The 26,801-nt window shown below is 50.4% G+C and overlaps 1 protein-coding gene across 1 annotated transcript; it reads left to right on the plus strand.

Annotated features, from left to right (window-relative positions):
* The first annotated feature begins 3,331 nt into the window (after window positions 1–3,331).
* Window positions 3,332–25,663, plus strand: LOC116972614 (solute carrier family 22 member 13-like). The gene is made up of 13 exons (XM_033020428.1): window positions 3,332–3,709; window positions 5,137–5,240; window positions 6,018–6,414; window positions 7,846–7,949; window positions 8,479–8,633; window positions 14,344–14,512; window positions 15,866–15,986; window positions 18,245–18,339; window positions 20,671–20,882; window positions 21,570–21,670; window positions 22,381–22,387; window positions 23,267–23,519; window positions 25,582–25,663. The coding sequence occupies exons 1-13, from the start codon at window positions 3,332–3,334 to the stop codon at window positions 25,661–25,663; spliced, it is 2,178 nt and encodes a 725-aa protein (XP_032876319.1).
* Window positions 25,664–26,801: the final 1,138 nt, after the last annotated feature.

The raw sequence follows: 26,801 nt of genomic DNA on the forward strand, positions 1-26,801 counted from the left end.
GCTACAGCAGCAATGACAATTATGTTAGTGGACCAAAATTACACGTAACACCTGAATAAATCAACTGTTTATTCACCACGTTTGGTGCCGCTACATTGGTGACCCCGACGTGATCCAAATTGGAATTTTGGATTTCTCCCGACGCACGCAGCCACGGGAGACCTGATGTCTGCAGCCGACTACCTAGCCCTGCAGAACAACACTGCCGCTACAATATTTCCATGAAGAATGTGCAAACCATGCACACGCACAACCCTCCCTGTACCCCCCCCCCCCCCCCCCGGAGGTCTGGTTAGCAACTGTGAGATCAACGGGGTCAGGGGATATGGGGAGAAAGGTAGGAACGGGGTACTGATTGTGGATGACCAGCCATGATCACATTGAATGGTGGTGCTGGCTCGAAGGGCCGAGTGGCCTACTCCTGCACCATGTTACCTGGAAGGGGAGGTGAGGGAGAGGGTTGTGGGACAAGTGTTGCATCTTTCTGCAGGGGCAAGTGCCTGTTGAGACAGTTGTTTGGTTGGGAAGGGATGAGTGAACGATGGAACTGTGGAGGGAGCGGTCTCTGTGGGAAGCAGGATGGAGTGGGGACGGGAAGATGTACAGTCAAGCCAATAAAAAGCAACAGAACACACAAAATACATTTTAACATAAACATCCACCACAGTGACTCCTCCACATTCCTCACTGTGATGGAAGGCGAGAAAAAAAGTTCAAATCTCTTCCCTGCTTTGTCGGGGGCCTCGAACCTTCCGTTGACGGGACGATCTTTTCTCCCGTAGCCGGTGGCGGGCCTCCGCGTCGTGGCGATCAAGCTCCTGCATCGGGGGGGATCACAGTTCCCCGCGCCGGGCGATCGGACCCCGGGCCGGGCCTGGACGAACCTCTTGCGACTTTGGAGCTTCCCGACATCGGTCTCTACCTGAGACTGCGAGCTCCTCGATGGTGAAATCCGCAGGCCGCGGCTGGAACATGATCCCAGGCAAGGGATCGCAGGCTCGGTTGGCAAGTCCACGGCCCCACGTTGGGGCTCAAAGTCAGTCTGGAGCAAGGCCGCCAGCTCCATGATGTTAGGCCGCAGAGCGACGGGAGATACGATCCGGAAAACAATCGCATCTCCGGCAAGGTAAAAGATTGAAAAAAACGTTTCCCCCTCACACAAAACAAACCATTAACACAAAATTTTTAAACACGTTAAAAATAAATAAATAAAAGACGAAAAGTACAGTCAGACTGTCGGCGAGGCTGACATCGAAGCGCAACCCGGTACAGCAGAGAAATAGGCCATTCGGCCCACTTTGCCCATGCTGGCCAAGATATTCATAGCAAAAGGATTTGAGTATAGGAGCAGGGAGGTTCTGCAGTTGTACAGGGTCTTGGTGAGACCACACCTGGAGTATTGCGTACAGTTTTGGTCTCCAAATCTGAGGACAGACATTCTTGCCATAGAGGGAGTACAGAGAAGGTTCACCAGACTGATTCCTGGGATGTCAGGACTTTCATATGAAGAAAGACTAGATAGACTCGGCTTGTACTCGCTAGAATTTAGAAGATTGAGGGGGGATCTTATAGAAACTTACAAAATTCTTAAGGGGTTGGACAGGCTAGATGCAGGAAGATTGTTCCCGATGTTGGGGAAGTCCAGAACAAGGGGTCACAGTTTAAGGATAAAGGGGAAATCTTTTAGGACTGAGATGAGAAAAACAATTTTTACACAGAGAGTGGTGAATCTCTGGAATTCTCTGCCACAGAAGGTAGTTGAGGCCAGTTCATTGGCTATATTTAAGAGGGAGTTAGATGTGGCCCTTGTGGCTAAAGGGATCGGTGGGTATGGAGAGAAGGCAGGGATGGGATACTGAGTTGGATGATCAGCCATGATCATATTGAATGGCGGTGCAGGCTCGAAGGGCCGAATGGCCTACTCCTGCACCTATTTTCTATGTTTCTGTACCCTATCTGTACTAGTCCCACTCAACTCTTCCTGTGACCGCGTGGGTTTTCTCCGGGCGCTCCGGTTTCCTCCCATATCCCAAAGACGTGTGGGTTTGTGGGTTAATCGGCCCCTCTGTAAGTTGCCCCCTAGTGTGTAGGGAGTGGATGAGAAAGTGGGATAACATGGAACTAGTGTGAAAGGACGATCGATTTTCGGCGCGGACTTGGAAGGCTTTCTCCATGCTATATCTCTGAAACTAGCTAAAATTAACCTCTATTCGCTACTAGTTAATTGGTAACATTTAGGTCACAGGACATGTTCTTCATAACCTTCGTTCTGCAGCACAGTAGCCGACCCATTGTCCCAACTTGTCCATTCTAACTAAGATGCCTCAACTCTGAACTTTCCCTACGTTTTCTGCGGATGTATCTTGAACATGTAACAGAGAAACAAAGACAATAGGTGCAGGAGGAGGCCATTCGGCCCTTCGAGCCAGCATCCCCAATCAGTATCCCGTTCCTGCCTTCTCCCCATATCCCTTGATTCCGTTAGCCCCAAGAGCCACATCCAACACTCTCTTGAAAACATCCAGTGAATTGGCCTCCACTGCCTTCTGCGGCAGAGAATTCCACAGATTCACAACTCTCTGGGTGAAAAAGTTTTTCCTCATCTCAGTCCTAAATGGCCGACCCCTTATTCTTAAACTGTGACCCCTGGTTCTGGACTCCCCCAACATCGGGAACATTTTTCCTGCATCAAGCCTGTCCAATCCCTTAAGAGTTTTATATGTTTCTATAAGATCCCCCTTATTCTTAAACTATTCTTAAGTCATTTGGAACGGAGACGAGGAAACACTTTTTCTCACAGAGAGTTGTGAGTCTGTGGAATTCTCTGCCTCAGAGGGCGGTGGGGGCCGGTTCTCTGGATACTTTCAAGAGAGAGCTAGATAGGGCTCTTAAAGATAGCGGAGTCAGGGGATATGGGGAGAAGGCAGGAACGGGGTACTGATTGGGGATGATCAGCCATGATCACATTGAATGGCGGTGCTGGCTCGAAGGGCCGAATGGCCTACTCCTGCACATATTGTGTATTGTCTATTATAACCAATGTCCATGAATTTTATGGTAGACAAGAATGCTGGAGAGGCAGCATCTATGGAGCGGAGGAAATAGGCGACGTTTCGGGTCAAGGCCCTTCAGACTCTGTCCATGAATTTTAACGTGCGCGATGAGACAGCATTATGTTTTCTCAGCTTTGACTATTCCTTGTTGCAAAGTTCAATTGCTTTGAGAATGGTTAATAGTAGACAGCTGGGATTGTACATTAAGGCAGCCGCTTGTGTTATAGTTGACGCTCCGTGCGTGCCTGGTGTTGAAAAGTCCCACTTTGCAAGAGGGGATGAGCGAGTTTGGTGAGATTCTGAGAGAGGTGGGGGAGTTTGGGCCGTTCCAGAAACGCTTGCTGCTGCTGTTATGCCTGCCCTACATGTTCGTGGGCTTCCATCTACTTGCCCAGGTGTTCACTGGGGCAGGCGTTCCACATCACTGTCGGGCCGACTGGATCTCCAATGTCACTGCCGGCCTACCTGCTGAGGAGCAACTCTTCCTCACCATCCCACGGGAGAGGGACGGGTCTTACCAAAGCTGTAAAATGTACACCCCCCACCCAGCCGAAGATCTGGACTGGATCTTGTTGCACGGAAACCAGTCCACGACCGCGTGCGAAGAAGGCTGGGTATACGACCAGTCGCAGTATGGATCGACCATTGTTACTGAGGTTTGTCATTACTACAGAGGGAAGTAGCATAGGAGGGCCCGGAATGTGGGGGGGTGGGGGGGGGGCGGGAAGAAGAAAGGAAGATGCAGAGACAGTAGGCTGTGGGAGAGCTGGGAAGGGGAGGGGAAGGAGGGAGAAAGCAAGGACTAACTGAAATTGGAGAAGTCAATGTTCATACCGCTGGGGTGTAAACTACCCAAGAGGAATATGAGGTGCTGCTCCTCCAATTTACGGTGGGCCTCACTCTGGCCATGGAGGAGGCCCATGACAGAAAGGTCGGATTGGGAATGGGAGGGGGAGTTGAAGTGCTGAGCCACCGGGAGATCAGGTTGGTTAATGCGGTCCGAGCGGAGGTGTTGGGCGAAGCGATCGCCAAGCCTGCCCTTGGTCTCACCGATGTAGAGCAGCTGACACCTGGAGCAGCGGATGCAGTAGATGAGGTTGGAGGAGGTGCAGGTGAACCTCTGCCTCACCTGGAAAGAGTGGGTTAACATATGATGAGCGTTTGACGGCACTGGGCCTGTACTCGCTGGAGTTTAGAAGAATGAGGGGGGACTTTCATTGAAACGTACAGAATAGTGAGAGATCTGCATAGAGTGGATGTGGAGAGGATGTTTCCAATAATCATACTTTATTAGCCAACTATGTTTTGCAACATACGAGGAATTTTGATTTGCCGTACAGTCATACTAATAAAAAGCAACAAAACACACAAAATACATTTTAACATAAACATCCACCACAGTGACTCCTCCACATTCCTCACTGTGATGGAAGGCGAGAAAAGTTCAATCTCTTCCTATCTTTGTTCTCCCGGGGTCAGGGGCCTCGAGCCTTCTGTTGACGGGACGATCTTTACTCACGTAGCCGGCAGTCGGGCCCTCTGCGTCGTGGCGATCAAGCTCCTGCATCGGGGGGGATCACAGTTCCACGCGCCGGGCGATCGGACCCTGGACGTCTGGGCTGGACGAACCTCTTGCGACTTTGGAGCTTCCCGACATCGGTCTCTACCTGAGACTGCGAGCTCCTCGATGGTGAAACCCGCAGGCCGCGGCTGGAACATGATCCCAGGCAAGGGATCGCAGGCTCCGATGGCAAGTCCACGGCCCCACGGTGGGGCTCAAAGTCAGTCTGGAGCAAGGCCGCCAGCTCCATGATGTTAGGCTGCAGAGTGACTGGAGATACGATCCAGAAAACAATCCCAACTCCGGCAAGGTAAGAGATTGAAAAAAAAGTTTCCCCCTCCCCCCCCACATGAAACAAACCAGAGAACATTAACACATACTTTTTAAACACACTAAAAACAGAGGAAAAGACAGACAGACAGACCGTTGGCGAGGCAGCCATTGTGCGGCGCCCCCTACAGACCATGATAGTCGACAGGTTCACCCTCCTGACTCTAACATTCCTTCCTTTTGCCTCCCCAGTTTAACTTGGTTTGTGATCAGAGATGGCTGATTCAGTTATCCCAGACCAGTTCCATGGTGGGCCTGTTTGTTGGAGCCATGTTGTTTGGACATTTAGCGGACAGGTAAGAACGGAACGTTTGTGTGCATCGTTCAGTTGGCCGGTCACATTAAACAGGGTTTAACCAGGGCATGTACCCCACCCTCGTCTGGTTTTAACATCAGGCCGTCTAGCTGAGGATGTTTGTAGGTGTTTTTCCTCTTTGGTACACGCTAGAGGCAGGAAACATGTTCCCGATGTTGGGGGAGTCCAGAAACAGGGTCCACAGTTTAGGAATAAGGGGTAAGCCATTTAGAACGGAGACGAGGAAATATTTTTTCTCACAGAGAGTTGTGAGTGTGTGTAATTATCTGCCTCAGAGGGCGGTGGAGGCCGGTTCTCCGGATACTTTCAAGAGAGAGCTAGATAGGGCTCTTAAAGATAGCGGAGTCAGGGGATATGGGGAGAAGGCAGGAACGGGGTACTGATTGGGGATGATCAGCCATGATCACATTGAATGGCGGTGCTGGCTCGAAGGGCCAAATGGCCTCCTCCTGCACCTATTGTGTATTGTCTATTATAACCAATGTCCATGAATTTTATGGTAGACAAGAATGCTGGAGAGGCAGCATCTATGGAGCGGAGGAAATAGGTGACGTTTCGGGTCGAGGCCCTTCTTCAGACTCTGTCCATGAATTTTAACGTGCGCGATGAGACAGCATTATGTTTTCTCAGCTTTGACTATTCCTTGTTGCAAAGTTCAATTGCTTTGAGAATGGTTAATAGTAGACAGCTGGGATTGTACATTAAGGCAGCCGCTTGTGTTATAGTTGACACTCTGTGCGTGCCTGGTGTTGAAAAGTCCCACTTTGCAAGAGGGGATGAGCGAGTTTGGCGAGATTCTGAGAGAGGTGGGGGAGTTTGGGCCGTTCCAGAAACGCTTGCTGCTGCTGTTATGCCTGCCCTACATGTTCGTGGGCTTCCATCTACTTGCCCAGGTGTTCACTGGGGCAGGCGTTCCACATCACTGTCGGGCCGACTGGATCTCCAATGTCACTGCCGGCCTACCTGCTGAGGAGCAACTCTTCCTCACCATCCCACGGGAGAGGGACGGGTCTTACCAAAGCTGTAAAATGTACACCCCCCACCCAGCCGAAGATCTGGACTGGATCTTGTTGCACGGAAACCAGTCCACGACCGCGTGCGAAGAAGGCTGGGTATACGACCAGTCGCAGTATGGATCGACCATTGTTACTGAGGTTTGTCATTACTACAGAGGGAAGTAGCATTGGAGGGCCCGGAATGTGGGGGGGTGGGGGGGGGGCGGGAAGAAGAAAGGAAGATGCAGAGACAGTAGGCTGTGGGAGAGCTGGGAAGGGGAGGGGAAGGAGGGAGAAAGCAAGGACTAACTGAAATTGGAGAAGTCAATGTTCATACCGCTGGGGCGTAAACTACCCAAGAGGAATATGAGATGCTGCTCCTCCAATTTACGGTGGGCCTCACTCTGGCCATGGAGGAGGCCCAGGACAGAAAGGTCGGATTCGGAATGGGAGGGGGAGTTGAAGTGCTGAGCCACCGGGAGATCAGGTTGGTTAATGCGGTCCGAGCGGAGGTGTTGGGCGAAGCGATCGCCAAGCCTGCCCTTGGTCTCACCGATGTAGAGCAGCTGACACCTGGAGCAGCGGATGCAGTAGATGAGGTTGGAGGAGGTGCAGGTGAACCTCTGCCGCACCTGGAATGAGTGGGTTAACATATGATGAGCGTTTGACGGCACTGGGCCTGTACTCGCTGGAGTTTAGAAGAATGAGGGGGGACTTTCATTGAAACGTACAGAATAGTGAGAGATCTGCATAGAGTGGATGTGGAGAGGATGTTTCCAATAATCATACTTTATTAGCCAACTATGTTTTGCAACATACGAGGAATTTTGATTTGCCGTACAGTCATACTAATAAAAAGCAACAAACCACACAAAACACATTTTAACATAAACATCCACCACAGTGACTCCTCCACATTCCTCACTGTGATGGAAGGCGAGAAAAGTTCAATCTCTTCCTATCTTTGTTCTCCCGGGGTCGGGGGCCTCGAGCCTTCTGTTGACGGGACGATCTTTACTCACGTAGCCGGCAGTCGGGCCCTCTGCGTCGTGGCGATCAAGCTCCTGCATCGGGGGGGGATCACAGTTCCCCGCGCCGGGGTGATCGGACCCTGGACGTCAGGGCTGGACGAACCTCTTGCGACTTTGGAGCTTCCCGACATCGGTCTCTACCTGAGACTGCGAGCTCCTCGATGGTGAAATCCGTTGGAACATGATCCCAGGCAAGGGATCGCAGGCTCCGATGGCAAGTCCACGGCCCCGCGTTGGGGCTCAAAGTCAGTCTGGAGCAAGGCCGCCAGCTCCATGATGTTAGGCTGCAGAGCGACCGGAGATACGATCCGGAAAACAATCGCAACTCCGGCAAGGTAAGAGAGTGAAAAAAAAAGTTTCCCCCGACCCCCCCCCTCCCCCCCCACATGAAACAAACCAGAGAACATTAACACAAACTTTTTAAACACACTAAAAACAGAGGAAAAGACAGACAGACAGACCGTTGGCGAGGCAGCCATTGTGCGGCGCCCCCTATAGATCATGATAGTCGACAGGTTCACCCTCCTGACTCTAACATTCCTTCCTTTTGCCTCTCCAGTTTAACTTGGTTTGTGATCAGAGATGGCTGATTCAGTTATCCCAGACCAGTTCCATGGTGGGCCTGTTTGTCGGAGCCATGTTGTTTGGACATTTAGCGGACAGGTAAGAACGGAACGTTTGTGTGCATCGTTCAGTTGGCCGGTCACTTTAAACAGGGTTTAACCAGGGCATGTACTCCACCCTCGTCTGGTTTTAACATCAGGCCGCCTTGCTGAGGATGTTTGTAGGTGTTTTTCCTCTTTGGTACACGCTAGAGGCAGGAAACATGTTCCTGATGTTGGGGGAGTCCAGAAACAGGGTCCACAGTTTAGGAATAAGGGGTAAGCCATTTAGAACGGAGACGAGGAAATATTTTTTCTCACAGAGAGTTGTGAGTCTGTGGAATTCTCTGCCTCAGAGGGGGGTGGAGGCAGGTTCTCTGGATGCTTTCAAGAGAGAGCTAGATAGGACTCTTAAAGATAGTGGAGTCAGGGGATATGGGGAGAAGGCAGGAACGGGGAACTGATTGGGGATGATCAGCCATGATCACATTGAATGGCGGTGCTGGCTCGAAGGGCCGAATGGCCTCCTCCTGCACCTATTGTCTATTGTCTATAATAAATCTAACTGGTTGTCCTTTCCTCACCGGTAGGATTGGTCGACAAAGGACTATTTTGGTGTCGCTGCTTTTTCAGCTCCTCAGTGGGATGGGGGCGGCATTCGCACCAAACATCGCTTTGTTCATCGCTCTGCAGTTTGTCCTAGGCACTGCAATCTCCGGGACAATGATGAACACAATCGTCTTGGGTACGAATAACACTCATTGTTTCGTTGTTTTTTAGTTTCGAGATACGTCGCGGAAGCAGGCCCCTGCGGACCGCCGGGTCCGCGCCGACCAGCGATCCCCGCACACTAACGCTACCCTACGCACGCTAGGGGCAATTTACATTTACACCAAGCCAATTAGCCTACAAACCTGCACGTCTTTGGAGTGTGGGAGGAAACCGGAGATCTCGGAGAAAACCCACGCAGGTCACGGGGAGAAGGCACAAACTCCGTAGTCGGGATTGAACCCGGGTCTCAGGCGCTGCAAGTGCTGTAAGGCAGCAACTCTACCGCTGAGCCACCGCGACCATCCATTGTGTCTGAACAGTGAAAGGCCTGGATAGAGTGGATGTGGAGAGGATGTATCCACTAGTGGGAGAGTCTAGGACCAGAGGGCACAGCCTCAGAATTAAAGGACGTTCCTTTCGGAAGGAGATGAGGAGAAATTTCTTTAGTCAGAGGGTGGTGAATCTGTGGAATTCTTTGCCACAGAAGGCTGTGGAGGACAAGTCAGTGGATATATTTAAGGCAGAGATAGATAGATTCTTGATTAGTGCGGGTGTCAGGGGTTATGGGGAGAAGGCAGGAGAATGGGGTTAGGAGGGAGAGATAGATCGGCCATGATTGAATGGCAGAGTAGATTTGACGGACCGAATGGCCTAATTCTGCTCCTATCGCCAGTGACATGAACATCTTCTGGAGCATCGGAGGCTGAGGGGAGACCTGGTAGAGGTATGAAATATTATGAAAGGCATAGATAGAGTAGGCAGTCAGAACCATCTAAAAACAGAAACATATAAGATTATTGAGTGTTTGGACACGCTGGAGGCAGGAACCATGTTCCCCATGTTGGGGGAGTCCAGAACCAGGGGCCACAGTTTAAGAATAAGGGGTCGGCCATTTAGGATTGAGATGAGGAAAAATGTTTTCACCCAGAGAGTTGTGAATCTGTGGAATTCTCTGCCACAGAAGGCAGTGGAGGCCGATTCACTGGATGTTTTCAAGAGTGAGTTAGATAGAGCTATTGCGGCTAACGGAATCAAGGGATATGAGGAAAAAGCAGGAACGGGTCAGCTATGATCATATAGACAATAGACAATAGGTGCAGCAGTAGGCCCTTCAGCCCTTCGAGCTAGCACCGCCATTCAATGTGATCATCCCCAATCAGTACCCCGTTCCTGCCTTCTCCCCGTATCCCTTGACTCCACTATCTTTAAGAGCCCTATCTAACTCTCTCTTGAAAGTATCCAGAGAACCGGCCTCCACTGCCCTCTGAGGCAGAGAATTCCACAGACTCACAACTCTCTGTGTGGGAAAAGTGTTTCCTCATCTCTGTTCTAAATGGCTAGTGAATGGCGGCGATGGCTCGAGGGGCCGAATGGCCCACTCCTGCGCCTAATTTCCCCTCCTGGGAAGGGGAGGGGAAGGAGGGAGAAAGCAGGGACTACCTGAAATTGGAGAAGTCAATGTTCATACCGCTGGGGTGTAAACTGCCCAAGTGAAATATGAGGTGCTGCTCCTCCAATTTACGGTGGGACTCACTCTGGCCATGGAGGAGGCCCAGGAGGAAAAGGTTGAAGAATACATTTTAAAGAAAGGTTGAAGAATACAAAATTTTGAAGAATACATTTTCAAAGGCAAATATATTTTAACAGCTGGCATAATGAGCGGGTCAGGCAGCATCTGTGGAAGGCATGGACGGGAGATGTTTCAGCTCGGGACCCGACAGATTGACGGAGTAGGGGGCAGAAAGCTGGAACAGAGAGGTGTGTGTAGGGTAACCCTTGCTTCAGATTCAGTGTTGGGCTAACCCAAGACGTCGCTTGGCCATCCCCTGCAGATTCAGCCTGACCCGCAGAGTTCCTCCAGCACTCTGTGCTTTGCTCAAGATTCCAGCGTCTGCAGTTCCTTGTGGTCCTCACGATGTCGAACCTATTGACCGAGAAGTTTCAAGTAGCAAGGCCGGTCACGGTGGCGCAGCGGTAGAGTTGCTGCCTTACACGCGCTTGCTGCACCGGAGACCCGGGTTCCATCCCGACTACGGGCGCTGTCTGTGCGGAGTTTGCACGTTCTCCCCGTGACCTGCGTGGGTTTTCTCCGAGATCTTCGGTTTCCTCCCACACTCCAAAGACGTGCAGGTTTGTAGGGTAATTGGCTTGGTGTAAATGTAAAAATTGCCCCTGGTGTGTGTGGGATAGTGTTAGTGTGCGGGGATCGCTGGCCGACCTGGACTCGGTGGGCCGAAGGGCCTGTATACGCACTGTATCTCTAAACTAAACTAAATGTTGTGGACATGTTTGTTATTGTTTGTCTAGTTTTTAAACATTTGCTCTGTGTGATAGCTAACTAGTAAAAGTCTAAACTTTCCACAGGTAACAGCCTCTGCACATCTCTCCATTATTTGTCCAAAAACCACACAATAACCACACTGCGAATCCACAGTGGCTACTGATTAAACAGCGAGTGTTTTGCTGAACACTTGCGCTCGGTCCGCCAAGGCCTGCTGGATCTCCCGGTTGCCAAACACTTGAGCTTCCCTTCTCATTCCCACACTGACCTTTCTGTCCTGGGCCTCCTCCATTGCCAGAGTGAGGTCACACACAAACATGGAGGAACAGCACCTCGTATTCCGCTTGAGCAGCTTACACCCCAGCGGTATGAACATTGACCTTATAGTTTAGTTTGGAGTGGCAGCGCGGAAACAGGCCCTTCGGCCCATCGGGCCCGCGCCGACCAGCGATCCCCGCACACTAACACTATCCTACACACACCAGGGGACAATTTGCATTTACACCTAGCCAATTAACCTACAAACCTGTACGTCTTTGGAGTGTGGGGGGAAGCCAGAGCACCCGGAGAAAACCCACGCAGGTCACTGCGAGAACGTGCAAACTCCGTACAGACAGCACCCGTAGTCAGGATGGAACCCGGGTCTCTTGCGCTGTGAGGCAGCAGCTCTACCCGCTGCACCACCGTGACGCCAATTTAAAGAAATACCCCCTTATTTTGTTCATGCCTTCCCTCAAATTCAGTGCTCATCCACTCTCCCCCCATCCTGCCCCTCTCTCCCCCTCTCTCCCCCCATCCTCCCCCTCTCTCCCCCTTCCCTCCCCCTTCCCTCCCCCTCTCTCCCCCTTCCCTCCCCTCTCTCCCTCTCTCCCCCTCTACCCCCCATCCTTCCCCTCTCTCCCCTTTCCCTCCCCTCTCTCCCCCTCCCTCTCCCCTTCTGCTCTCCCCCCTTCCTCCCCTCCCCTTTCACCTATCTCCCTCCCTCCAGCGTTACATTTAACTCTTCTCTGCTTTGCCTCTTGGCTCTGTGGGAGTTTGTAGGTTAATCGGCCCCTCTGTAAATTGCCCCTAGTATGTAGGGAGTGGATGGGAAAGTGGGATAGCATAGACCTAGCGGGTGAATGGGTGATCGCTGGTTGGCACGGACCCGGTAGGCCGAAGGGCCTGTTTCCACGCTGTATCTCTAAACTAAACTAAATTGAAAGGAAAATTTGAAAACGCACACCTCCAGATTCAGGGACAGTTTCTTCCCAGCTGTTATCAGGCAACTGAACCATCCTACCACAACTAGAGAGCGGACCTGAACTACTATCTACCTCATTGGTGACCCTCGGACTATCATTAATTGGATTTTATCTTGCACAAAACATCACGCCCTTTATCCTGTATCTGTACACTGTGGAGAACATGGATAGGTGACGTTTCGGGACAATAGACAATAGGTGCAGGAGTAGGCCATTCAGACCTTCGAGCCAGCACTGTGATCATGGCTGATCATCCACAATCAGTACCCCGTTCCTGCCTTTTCCCCATATCCCCTGACTCCGCTATTTTTAAGAGGCCTACCTAGCTCTTGAAAGTATCCAGAGAACTGGCCTGCACCGCCCTCTGAGGCAGAGAATTCCACAGACTCCCCACTCTCTGTGTGAAAAACTCTTTCCTCGTCTCCGTTCTAAATGGCTTACTCCTTATTCTTAAACTGTGTGGCCCCTGGTTCTGGACTCCCCCAACATCAGGAACATGTTTCCTGCCTCCAGCGTGTCCAAACCCTTAATAATCTGACATGTTTCAATGAGATATCCTCTCATCCTTCTAAACTCCAGAGTGTACAAGCCCAGCCGCTCCATTCTCTCAGGATCCTTCTACAGACTGAGTGTGGGGGGGAGGAACTGGAAGCAAGAAAGGACGGGACAAATTACGGTCGGTAACGGATGAGCTCCGACAGGGAGGTTCCCTGATAGGCTGATTATTGGCCAGGGACAGTGTGATCCCATGAGGGTACACTGCTGTAAACTGTGGACTGGTTCACGAACTTTTAATGGCAGCTATCAGGAGGGGAGTGTTTGTAAGCGTTAAATTAGAGACGTCAATGTTCATAACACCATGCCGAAGGTGCTGTTCCTCCAATTTGCGTGTGGTCTCACTCTGACAACGGAGGAGGCCCAGGACAGAAAGGATGGGTCACAACCCGAAACGTCACCTATCCATGTTCTCCACAGATGCTGCCTGACCCGCTGAGTTACTCCAGCACTCTGTGAAACGTCACCTATCCATGTTCTCCACAGATGCTGCCTGACCCGCTGAGTTACTCCAGCACTCTGTGAAACGTCACCTATCCATGTTCTCCACAGATGCTGCCTGACCCGCTGAGTTACTCCAGCACTCTGTGAAACGTCACCTATCCATGTTCTCCACAGATGCTGCCTGACCCGCTGAGTTACTCCAGCACTCTGTGAAACGTCACCTATCCATGTTCTCCACAGATGCTGCCTGACCCGCTGAGTTACTCCAGCACTCTGTGAAACGTCACCTATCCATGTTCTCCACAGATGCTGCCTGACCCGCTGAGTTACTCCAGCACTCTGTGAAACGTCACCTATCCATGTTCTCCACAGATGCTGCCTGACCCGCTGAGTTACTCCAGCACTCTGTGAAACGTCACCTATCCATGTTCTCCACAGATGCTGCCTGACCCGCTGAGTTACTCCAGCACTCTGTGAAACGTCACCTATCCATGTTCTCCACAGATGCTGCCTGACCCGCTGAGTTACTCCAGCACTCTGTGAAACGTCACCTATCCATGTTCTCCACAGATGCTGCCTGACCCGTTGAGTTACTCCAGCACTCTGTGAAACGTCACCTATCCATGTTCTCCACAGATGCTGCCTGACCCGCTGAGTTACTCCAGCACTCTGTGAAACGTCACCTATCCATGTTCTCCACAGATGCTGCCTGACCCGCTGAGTTACTCCAGCACTCTGTGAAGTCCAGAACAAGGGGTCACAGTTTAAGGATAAGGTATTTTAGGACCGAGATGAGAAAATAATTTTTCACACAGAGAGTGGTGAATCGGTGGAATTCTCTGCCACAGAAGGTAGTTGAGGCCACAGTTCATTGGCTATATTTAAGAGGGAGTTAGATGTGGCCCTTGTGGCTAAAGGGATCAGGGGGTATGGAGAGAAGGCAGGTACAGGATACTGAGTTGGATGATCAGCCATGATCATATTGAATGGCGGTGGAGGCTCGAAGGGCCAAATGGCCTACTCCTGCACCTATTTTCTATGTTTCTAAACGTCACCTATCCATGTTCTCCACAGATGCTGCCTGACCCGCTGAGTTACTCCAGGACTCTGTGTCTTTCTGCAGTTATATTGTATATTTACGCGCTGCCTCTGTGTACCAGGTACGGAGTGGACTGGCCCAGCACAGCGATCGTTTGCCTCGGTGCTTACCCAGTGCACCTTCTCTGCCGGCCAGATGCTGCTGGCTGGCCTGGCCTACGCTATCCGTGACTGGAGGGTTCTACACCTCACCACCGCCTGCCCGATGCTGCTCTTCCTTTCCTACATCTGGTAATAGCCCAGTCCCACTGTACGAGCTAATTCAAGAACTCTCCCGAGTTTGCCCTGATTTGAACTTGGAGATTTACGGTAATGGCCACTCGTCGGTACTCGGGGCTCTCGTGGTCATTTTCAACATGTTGAAAAATCTTCACGAGTCTTCCCGTCCTTACCTGCCGTTAGCGAGTCTTCCCGAGTACGTGCCGTTAGCGTTACGAGCCGCTAAGAGACGTCCCCGAGCTCCGACGTACCCGCTACGTTCATTCTCCGTGCTTACCACAAGTTTGATTTTTTTAAAACTCAGGAGAGCTCTTGGAATGAACTCGTACAGTGGGACAGGGGCTTTAAAACTCTTCCATGGCTCTTCTCTCATGAGCCTCTGTTATGTTTCCTCATTCTTGACGGCACGGATTTAGACAATAGATACAGGAGTAGGCCATTCGGCCCTTCGAGCCAGCACCGCCATTCAATGTGATCATGGCTGATCATCCCCAATCAGAACCCCGTTCCTGCCTTCTCCCCATATCCCCTGACTCTGCTATCTTTAAGAGCCCTATCTAGCTCTCTCTTGAAAGCATCCAGAGAACCGGCCTCCACCCCCCTCTGAGGCAGAGAATTCCACAGACTCACAACTCTCTGTGTGAAAAAGTGTTTCCTTGTCTCCGTTCTAAATGGCTTACCCCTTATTATTAAACTGTGGCCCGTGGTTCTGGACTGGGGGGTGGGGGGGTTGTAGTGGGGAGGGTTGGGGTGTGGGTGATGGTGGGTGGGTTGGGGGTGGGGGGGCGGTCGTGGGGGGGGGGGGGGTTGTAGGGGGAGGGTTGGGTGTGGGTGATGGTGGGTGGTTTGGGGTTGGGGGGGCGGTCGTGGGGTGGGGGGGGGTTGTAGGGGGAGGGTTGGGGTGTGGGTGATGGTGGGTGGTTTGGGGTTGGGGGGCGGTCGTGGGGTGGGGGGGGGTTGTAGGGGGAGGGTTGGGGTGTGGGTGATGGTGGGTGGGGTGGGGGTGGGGGGGCAGTCGTGGGGTGGGAGGGGGTTGTCGGTGGGGGGTGGTGGTAATGCGGTGATTAGCTAAGTCAAAAATAATGCAAAGAATGTACTAGAGTCATGGAGCCATGCAGCACAGAAACAGGCCCTTCGGCCCGTCTTATCCGTGCTGACCAATATGTCTCGCTCTGTTTACCCACTTCCCATTAATTTACTTAAAAATTCTCTTTGGATTCTCCTTAATTTTATGGGACTGGATGGGCCGATGAACGCACTGTTTCCGCGCTGTATCTCTAAAACTGTAACGGCGGCGTATACTCTGCGTTCACGTTAGGGTTCATGAGGGGTGTTCGGTTGCTGAGGTTCTCCATGTCCACTCAGGTTACTTCCCGAGTCGGCCAGATGGCTCATCATGAAGGGGCAGAAAGAAGAGGCTAAGAGGTACCTGAGAAGAGCCGCCCTGCTCAACAAAAGAGTGTTCAACGAATCCCTGACCGACAAGGTATTTTTAGTTTAGTAATTTTAGTTTAGCGCAGAAACAGGCCCTTCGGCCCACCGGGTCCGCGCCGACCAGCGATCCCCGCACACTAACGCTATCCTACACGCACACTAGGGACACATTTTACTTTTACACCAAGCCAATTTATCTACACACCTGCACGGGGGAATGAATAAGTTGACATACAAGGAATTTGCCTTGGTGCTCCGCCCGCAAGTGACAACATGACATACAATGAACAATTAAGAATAAAGCATAAAACATTCAAACATTAATAATGAAACATTATAGTTTAAACATGTGAATTAAATAAAATACCAGAGCACAAGGAGGCTACAGATTTTTAGTTATTGAGTAGAGCTACTACTCGTGGGGAAAAAAGCTGTTTTTATGTCTGGCTGTGGCAGCTTTGACAGTCCGGAGTCGCCTTCCAGAGGGAAGTGATTCAAAGAGTTTGTGGCCAGGGTGAGAGGGGTCAGAGATGATCTTACCCGCTCGCTTCCTGGCCCTTGCAGTGTACAGTTCATCAATGGAGGGAAGGTTGCAGCCAATAACCTTCTCTGCTGATCGGACGATTCGCTGCAGCCTCCAGGTGTCGTGCTTGGTGGCTGAGCCAAACCAGACCATGATGGAGAAGGTGAGAACAGACTCTACGATGGCCGTATAGAATTGGACCATCATTGCCTGTGAAAACGAAGATATCGGAGAAAACCCAGGCGGGTCACAGCCGTTTTAAGACAAATAATTTTTTTGAGCCGTGATCATAATATTTACAATTAAACTTCTCTTTAAAAAAATTTAATACATTAGATAATAATACATTATGAATAATACATGACTTCATCGGGCTATTCTTGATTGGACTTTGCTGGCTTTACCTTGCATTAAACGTTATTCCCTTATCATGTATCTGTACATTGTGGACGGCTCGATTGTAATCATGCATTGTTTTCCGCTGACTGGTTAGCACGCAACAAAAGCTTTTCACTGTACCTCGATACACGGGACAATAAACTACACTGTAACATTATGTTTTTGCCACATCAAAGCCCAGTTTTTCAATTGTATTTCAATGTCGCTTGTACCTACGTACAATGACATTCCTTTCGTAAACAAGAATGATCCCAGGAATGAGTGGGTTAGCGTATGATGAGCGTTTGACAGTACTGGGCCTGTACTCGCTGGAGTTTAGAAGGTTGAGGGGGGACCTCATTGAAACGTACAGAATAGCGAAAGGCATAGATGGAGTGGATGTGGAGAGAATGTTTCCACTAGTGGGAGAGTCTAGAACCAGATACATCACCTATCCATGTTCTCCACAGATGCTGCCTGACCCGCTGAGTTACTCCAGCACTCTGTGAAACGTCACCTATCCATGTTCTCCACAGATGCTGCCTGACCCGCTGAGTTACTCCAGCACTCTGTGAAACGTCACCTATCCATGTTCTCCACAGATGCTGCCTGACCCGCTGAGTTACTCCAGCACTCTGTGAAACGTCACCTATCCATGTTCCCCACAGATGCTGCCTGACCCGCTGAGTTACTCCAGCACTCTGTGAAACGTCACCTATCCATGTTCTCCACAGATGCTGCCTGACCCGCTGAGTTACTCCAGCACTCTGTGAAACGTCACCTATCCATGTTCTCCACAGATGCTGCCTGACCCGCTGAGTTACTCCAGCACTCTGTGAAACGTCACCTATCCATGTTCTCCACAGATGCTGCCTGACCCGCTGAGTTACTCCAGCACTCTGTGAAACGTCACCTATCAATACAATCAAGTCAAACTCCAGTACAACAGATGGAGCAAAGGGGAAGATACAGAGTGCAGAATATAGTTCTCAGCATTGTAGCGCATCAGCTCCACAGACAAAGTCCAATGTCCACAATGGGGTAGAGGTGAATCGGACAGTACCCTAGCTTATGGAAGGACTGTTCAGAAGCCTGATAACAGAGGGGAAGAAGCTGTTCCTGAGTCTGGTGGTGCGCGCTTTCAAGCTTCTGTACCTTCTGCCGGACGGGAGCGGGGAGAAGAAGGAATGACCGGGGTGGGACAGGGACAAGTCTTACACAGAATGGGTTGGATTATTTGGCGGGGTTTGTGGGGAAATAACGTGTTGCCTTGCCAAAGTTGGGACGTAAACAGCTGAGAATTGAATGAGGACGAGTAAGGAAGTATGGCCAGCATGTCTTTGGACTAACTCTGGCCAACCAAGGAGTTTGAGGTGTGACTTCCTAATGTTTCTCTCTTTACTTTGAAGGTTTTCATTGAGAAAAAAACGCAACAGATCGCTGTCTGGGACCTCTTTAGGATATCCAGTCTGAGAAGAGTCACATTGCTTTTGACTTTCATTTGGTAATATTTACATCAATAATTGATTGTGTAAATTATTATGCTATGTAACGAGAGTATCTACATATATATTTAATGGGGAGAGGTTACAATTAAATGTAATTAATGGTAGTTTAGAGTTTATAGTTACAGCGTTGGAACAGGCCCTTCGGCCCACCGAGTCCGTGCTGACCAGCGATCCCCGCATATTAACATTATCGTACACACACTAGGAACTATTTACAATTTTACCAAAGCCAATTAACCTGTAGTGATGTATGTCTATGTCTAACTCTCTCTTGATGGATATAGCTCTTGAAACTCTGGACTAAAAAGGCAATATGGGTAAGGTAAGCTAGCCAAGAATATAAAGCAGGATCGTAAAAGCTTCTTTAGGTATAATGGATGGGATATATATAGCGCCTTTCTAATACTCAAGGCGCTTTACATCGCATTATTCATTCACTCCTCAGTCACACTCGGTGGTGGTAAGCTACTTCTGTAGCCACAGCTGCCCTGGGGCAGACTGACGGAAGCGTGGCTGCCAATCTGCACCTACGGCCCCTCCGACCACCACCAATCATTCACACACATTCACACACAGGCAAAGGTGGGTGAAGTGTCTTGCCCAAGGACACAACGACAGTATGCACTCCAAGCGGGATTCGAACCGGCTACCTTCCGGTTGCCAGCCGAACACTTAGCCCATTGTGCCATCTGTCGTCCCAGAAATGTGAAGAGGGTGGTGGAGGCCGGTTCTCTGGATACTTTCAAGGGAGAGCTAGATAGGGCGCTTAAAGATAGCGAAGTCAGGAGATTTGTGCAGAAGGCAGGAACGGGGTACTGATTGGGGATGATCAGCCATGATCATATTGAATGGCGGTGCTGGCTCGAAGGGCCGAATGGCCTACTCCTGCACCTAATTTCTGCGTTTCTACGTAACCTACAAACCTACACGTCTTTAGAGTGTGGGAGAAAAGCGGAGCACCTGGAGAAAACCCACGTGGTCACGGGGAGAACGTACAAACTCCGTACAGACAGCGCCCGCAGTCAGGATTGAACGCCGTGTCGGGTGGCCACAGGTTTGTTGAATGAAACAAGCCTACTGTGTATCGGTGTTGCTAGATTGGACAGTGTGCAGTAAATAGAACACTTTTTTATCTGGCTTCCACTAACTATTCATGGTTCCCTAACCGTATGGATACGATACGATAGAACTTTATTTATCCCGGGAGGGAAATTGATCGGCCAACAGCCATGAAACACAAAATACATGAAACATGAAATTAAAGTGGTGAGTGGAAAGGATTGGGGATGAACAAAGATTGGGGGGGTGGGGGTCAGTCTCAGTCTACCCCACGACAGAAGCGGGAGGAGTTGTACAGTGTAATAGCCACAGGGAAGAAGGATCTCCTGTGGCGTTCTGTGCTGCATCTTGGTGGAACCAGTCTGTTGCTGAAGGTGCTCCTCAGGTTGACCAGTGTGTCACGGAGGGGGTGAGCTGCACTGTCTAACACAAAATACTGAGAACAATTAGGTTTATTGTTGTTATGTGTACCGAGGTGCAGTGAAAAGATTTGTCATGCACGCTATCCAGTCAGATCAGATAACACTACACATAAATACAATCACGTCAAACTCCAGTACAACAGGTGGAGCAAAGGGGAAGATACAGAGTGCAGAATATAGTTCTCAGCATTGTAGCGCATCAGTTCCACAGACAAAGTCCAATGTCCACAATGGGGTAGAGGTGAATCGGACAGCACCCTAGCTTATGGAAGGACCATTGAGAAGCCTGTTTGGATATTGAGATTTTTAAGTGCCCTGCAATGGAAAGTTGACCAATTTACTATCCAGTTTCTTCTCAGCTGTTATCAGGCAACTGAACCATCCTACCACAACCAGAGAGCGGTCCTGAACTACTATCTACCTCATTGGTGACCCTCAGACTATCCTTGATCGGACTTTGCTGGCTTTACCTTGCACTAAACGTTATTCCCTTATCATGTATCTGTACACTGTGGACGGCTCGATTGGCCTACTCCTGAACCTATTGTCTATTGTCCAGAGAAGTTTCCTGACCTGCTGAGAGTTACTCCAGCATTTTGTGTCTATCAAAGAACTGCAGATGTTAGCTTACAATAGACAATAGGTACCCCGTTCCTGCCTTCTCCCCATATCCCCTGATATGGGGAGAAGGCAGGAATCCCCTATCTTTAAGAGCCCGATCTAGCTCTCTCTTGAGAGAGTTTATAGCGCAGGTAGACACTGGAGTAACTCAGCGGGTTAATTTAAACCGTGAAGGGGTGTGGGAGAGGAGCAATAACTTCCCCACTTTTCTTGCCTGGTGTGTAGGTTTGTGAACTGCTTTGTGTATTACGGGCTGTCCTTCAGCGTTGGCAGCTTTGGCAAGAATATTTACCTGACGCACTTCATCTTTGGACTGGTGGAGACGCTGCGAGGATCTTGCATCTGGTTATTGGCCAAGTTTGGCCGGAGGAAATGCCAAGGCTGCTTCCTGTGGCTTGGTGGCGTCTCCTGCCTGCTTGTGCTGGCCGTTCCACAAGGTCGGTACAACGTGGGCGAGTTTACAGTAAGGGCCTGTCCACTGTCACAGCCTAGTCGCAGCAGGTGGCCGAAAATGTTCAACATGTTGAAAATCCAGCGGCGTCCAGAACAAGGTACGACTCTTTGTGCGACTACTCACGACCGTACAGGCTTCACCCCGCGACATGTCGCCTGTACGGTCGTGAGTCGTCTCCTCAGTCACCCAAAGAGTCGTAGCGTCTTTCTGGTCACCGCTGGATTTTCAACATGTTGAACATTTTCGCCGACCTATGACGGGTGCCGGCAGTCGCCGAAAAAGTCGCGTAAGTGGGACAGGGGCTTTAGTTTTTCACTAGTTTAGTTAGGATATACCACGGGGTGGGAGATTGCAACCTTCACGTGGTCCACCCTGTTTCCACGAATGCAATCAACCTGGCGCGCACAAACAGAAGATTATACAGAACATGTTGTCTTGCAACTTTAGGCCGTGCACGCCACACGCAAGAGATACGACGCGGAAACAGGCCTTTCGGCCCACTGAGGTCCGTGCCGACCAGCGATCCCCGCACACTAACACTATCCTACACACACTGGGGACAATTTACATTCATACCAAGCCAATTAACCTACAAACCTGCACGTCTTTGGAGGGCGGGAGGAAACCGAAGATCTCGGAGAGATCATGACTTGCGGTCTTTGTGTTTCAGGGATGGCCGCGGGAGTCACGGCGCTCGCTGTCCTCGCCAAGTTGTCCATCTCCTGTTCCTTCACGGTGACCTACGTTTATTCCACGGAGTTGCTCCCAACTGTGATCAGGTACGATCGATCTTTGCTAGTTGGGAGGCTCATGCCAGGTCAAGGGAGGAGGCCTAGCCATGGGGGGGGGGGGGGGGGGGGGGCAGCGGGGAGCACGTCTATCTCTGGGGGACTGCAGGGGACTGAGGGGCATAGACAATAGGTTCAGGAGGAGGCCATTCGGCCCTTCCAGCCAGCACCGCCATTCAATGTGATCATGGCTAATTATCCCCAATCAGTACCCCGTTCCTGACTTCTCCCCATATCCCCTGACTACGTTATCTTTAAGAGCCCTATCTAGCTCTCTCTTGAAAGTATCCAGAGAACCGGCCTCCACCGCCCTCTGAGGCAGAGAAATCCACAGACTCACAACTCTCTGTGAGAAAAAGTGTTTCCTCGTCCCCTTTCTAGATGGTTAAAGATATGTTAAAGATATTGTCAAGCTGGAAAGGATGCAGAGAAGGTTTACGAGGATGTTGCCAGGACTCGCCAGTGTGAGCTGTGGGGAGGTTGAGTAGACTAGGTACGTTAGATGTTGTATGTGTGGACTTCAGCAAAGCATTTGACAAGGTTCTGCATGGTAGGCTGCGCTGGAAGGTATGATCGCTTGAGAGCCAGCCAACTGGATAGAGAATTGGCTTCATGAAGGAAAGCAGAGGGTGATGGTGGAAGGTTGCTTCTCGGACTGGAGGCCTGTGACTAGTGGCGTTTGTACTCTTTGAGGTGTTGCGTTTTGGCAAGTCAAACCAGGGGCAAGATCTTCAGGGCGAGTGGTAGGACTCTGGGTAGTGTTGTAGAGCAGAGGGATCTGGAGTGCAGGTGCATGGTTCCTTGAAGGTCGAGTCGCAGGTAGATAAGGTGGTCAGGAAGGCTTTTAGTAGAGTGACCTTCGTCAGTCATGGCGTTGAGTGGAGAAGTTAGAACACAAGGAGACACAGAGTGCTGGAGTAACTCAGCGGGTCAGGCATCATCTGTGGGGAACATGGATAGGTGACGTTTCACAGAGTGCTGGAGTAACTCAGCGGGTGCAGCAGCATCTATGGAGCTAAGGAAATAGGCAACGTTTCGGGTCGAAACCCTTCCGGGTTTCGGCCCGAAACATTGCCTATTTCCAGAAGGGTTTCGGCCCGAAACGTTGCCTATTTCCTTCGCTCCATAGATGCTGCTGCACCATAACTCAGCGGGTCAGGCAGCATCTGTGGAGAACATGGATAGGTGACGTTTCACAGAGTGCTGGAGTAACTCAGCGGGTCAGGCAGCATCTGTGGAGAACATGGATAGGTGACGTTTCACAGAGTGCTGGAGTAACTCAGCGGGTCAGGCAGCATCTGTGGAGAACATGGATAGGTGACGTTTCACAGAGTGCTGGAGTAACTCAGTGGGTCAGGCAGCATCTGTGGAGAACATGGATAGGTGACGTTTCACAGAGTGCTGGAGTAACTCAGCGGGTCAGGCAGCATCTGTGGAGAACATGGATAGGTGACGTTTCACAGAGTGCTGGAGTAACTCAGCAGGTCAGGCAGCATCTGTGGAGAACATGGATAGGTGACGTTTAGTGCCGGGACCTTTCTCCTGAAGCCATTAATGCCTCTTTCTCCTGGTGCCCCAGGGCAGACGGGGATTGGCTTGGTGTCCATGTTTGCCCGTCTGGGCGGCATCATCGTCCCACTGATCATGATTCTGGACCAGGACCACCCAGGGATCTCCTTGATCCTATTTGGAATCTCATCGCTCGTCGCCGGCTCCCTGAGTCTCCTGCTTCCCGAAACGACCAACAAAGAGATGCCAGATCACTCCGGACACGTGGAACAAGTGAAAAGGTCAGTGCCGGCTTACTTCAGCTCAGAACCGGGCGTCCTTTGGTCAATGTTGATAGACAATAGGTGCAGGAGTAGGCCATTCGGCCCTTCGAGCCAGCACTGCCATTCAATGTGATCATGGCTGATCATCCCCAATCAGTACCCCGTTCCTTGCCTTCTCCTCATATCCCCTGACTCCGCTATCGTTAAGAGCCTATCTAGCTCTCTCTTGAATGTATCCAGAGAACCGGCCTCCACCGCCCTCTGAGGCAGAGAATTCCACAGACTCACCACTCTCTGTGAGAAAAAGTGTTTCCTCGTCTCCGTTCTAAATGGCTTAAGGGGCTGTCCCCACTTTCACGACCTAATTCACGACCTTTTTTACTCGTGGACCGTTTTCATCAGGCTAGAAAAACGCCCCGACCTACTTGATGCCACGAGTACCTACGACTAGCATCACAGCCTCCTACGACCTACCTACGACCTCCTATTGACCTCATGACGACCATGCTGCGAGTATGAGTCAAGGGCAAACTCGGCAGAGGTCGTGAATTAGGTTGTGAAAGTGGGACAGGCCCTTTATTCTTAAACTGTGGCCCCTGGTTCTGGACTCCCCCAACATCGGGAACATGTTTCCTGCGTGTCCAAACCCTTATAATCTTATATGTTTCAATAAGATCCCCTCATCCTTCTAAACTCCAGAGTGTACAAGCCCAGCCGCTCCATTCTCTCAGCATTTAATATTCCTTACAGGCCTTTAACATCATCAGATAGGGCAGGCGCCGTATTATTGTAGCGGAAAGGGGGGGGGGGAGTGCTGGGGGATGAGGGGAAGCACAGTTAGGGGCTATGGGTGCGTGGTGGAATATTGCGTTGGGGGATCTGGTGAGTGGTGGAATATTGCGTTGGAGAATGCGTTGCGTTGGGTTCCAGGCCTCCCGTGTGACTGGGACCTAACGGGTCCCACTTAGTCCAGTTGTCCACAATGTTTAATATTCCCTACAGGCACCCTATTATTGACTCCATCATGCACTAAAGTGGGTGGTTTACAGATAGTGAAGATGGTTGTGAACGATTGCAGCAGGATCTGGACCGATTGGCCAGGTGGGCGGAGGAATGGTTGATGGAATTTAATACAGAGAAGTGTGAGGTGTTGCATTTTGGGACGTCGAACAAGGGCAGGACCTACAGTGAATGGTCGGCCTCTGGGTAGTGTTGTAGAGCAGAGGGATCTAGGAGTACAGGTGCATGGTTCCTTGAAGGTCGAGTCGCAGGTAGATAATGTGGTCAACAAGGCTTTGCCCACTTTGGCCTTCATCAGTCAGAGTATTGAGTCTAGAAGTTGGGAGGCCACGTTGCAGTTATACAAGACGTTGGTGAGGCCACATTTAGAGTATTGCGTCCAGTTCTGGGCACCGTGTTACAGGAAAGATGTCGTCGAGCTGGAAAGGCTGCAAGGAGGATTTACAAGGATGTTGCCAGGGCTAGAGGGTGTGAGCAATAGGGAGAGGTTGAGTAGGCTGGGTCTTGGAGCGCCTTGTACATCAGTCACTGAAAGTAAGCATGCAGGTACAGCAGGCAGTGAAGAAAGCGAATGGCATGTTGGCCTTCATACCAAGAGGAGTTGAGTACAGGAGCAAAGAGGTCTTCTGCAGTTGTACAGAGCCCTAGTGAGACCACACCTGGAGTATTGTGTGCAGTTTTGGTCCCCTAATTTGAGGAAGGACATTCTTGCTATTGAGGGAGTGCAGCGTGGGTTTACAAGGTTAATTCCCGGGATGGCGGGACTGTCATATGCTGAGAGAATGGAGCAGCTGGGATTATATTCACTGGAATTTAGAAGGATGAGAGGGGATCTCATTGAAACATATAAGATTATTAAGGGATTGGTCAAATCAAGTCAAGTCGAGTCACATTTATTTATTTAGCACATTTAAAAAACACTCTCGTTGGCCAAAGTGCTTTACATTTGTTATAAGAATAGTATAAACTAGAGGCCAGTAAGTAGCCTGATCGATGGTCGGCATGCACTGGGTGGGCCGAAGGGCCTGCTGCCACCAACTTGCAGCTTTCAATTCCATTCAGTTTAAAGTGACTGAAAGGCTTTTTTAAATTTTATTTCCAGGGAAGTGAACGGTAGACGTGAGGAGGAGAATGGAGCGAAGCTGTCAGATGCAGGAGCCTTCACAGAGTCCACACGCATGTAGACCACCATGCACTCGGACCATGGACCCAATGTTGCTGAATGGGCACTCTTCACAACACTAAGCCCTACATCCTAACCCTTGATTTACACCAGGCAATATATTACAATACCATATGATATTACTTCCTTACTTACTTACTGCCTATCATGCCTCTTGGCATGTAGGGCAGCAGCTGATTCCGTAACATATGTGTTTTACCAAACAGGGTCTTAGCCCTGTGTTCAACCTCCAACCTGGATCGCTCTTCATCTCGCCTCTACCCTTCCACCTGTCCAGCACGGGAGACCCTAACAGGAGATGAATCTCCCACTGGCACCGCTCTGGGGGTCACTGAGACACACAAGCTCCCCGACCACAACAAGGTTGCAATCCAACGATATTGATCGAACTTTATTGAACCCAGTTGTGAAATTGATCTGCCAACCGTCACAATAACACAACACTATGCATAAAACAAAAAACCAAAGTGACTAGTGGATGTGCAGGGATTGGGGATGTGTGGGGGGGGGGGGAGTCAGTCTACCCCATGACAGAAGGTGGAGGAGTTGTACAGTTAAGTTATTCTGAAGTCCATCATAACGGAGTCCAGGGATATAGACAATATAGGCAATAGACAATAGGTGCAGGAGTAGGCCATTCAGCCATTCAGCACCGCCATTCAATGTGATCATGGCTGATCATCCCCAATCAGTACCCCGTTCCTGCCTTCTTTGGAACGGGGTACTGATTGTGGATGATCAGCCATGGATCAGCTGTGGGGAGAAGGCAGGAATGGGGGTACTGATTGGGGATGATCACTGTGAATGGCAGTGCCGGCTCAAAGGCGAATGGCCTACTACTGCACCTATTGTCTAAGTACATTTAAGTACATAGTAATATCAATACTGTCTAAAGAAACTGTGGCGATGATATCGGCTTGAAGAAAATTTCTGCCTCAGTCATTTCGACACAAGTCAATCCATCAGAAGCAGGTACAATCAATCAAAGCAACTGCTTATTTTATGTTACAGATCAAACCAACGTGTAATTAGTTTAGTTTAGTGATACGGTGCAGAAAACAGGCCCTTCGGCCCTCCTATACCGTGCTGACCAGCGATCCCCGCTCACTAACACTATCCTACACACACCAGGGACAATT

The sequence above is a fragment of the Amblyraja radiata genome, chromosome 4 (assembly GCF_010909765.2).
Source record: "Amblyraja radiata isolate CabotCenter1 chromosome 4, sAmbRad1.1.pri, whole genome shotgun sequence".
Taxonomy (NCBI): Eukaryota; Metazoa; Chordata; class Chondrichthyes; order Rajiformes; family Rajidae; genus Amblyraja; species Amblyraja radiata.

Coding starts and splice junctions, on each gene's coding strand:
- LOC116972614 (XM_033020428.1), top strand. CDS start 3,332: ATGAGCGAGTTTGGTGAGATTCTGAGAGAGGTGGGGGAGTTTGGGCCG. Junction 5,241..6,017: donor TTTGGACATTTAGCGGACAG/GTAAGAACGGAA, acceptor GGTGTTGAAAAG/TCCCACTTTGCAAGAGGGGA. Junction 8,634..14,343: donor GATGAACACAATCGTCTTGG/GTACGAATAACA, acceptor TCTGTGTACCAG/GTACGGAGTGGACTGGCCCA.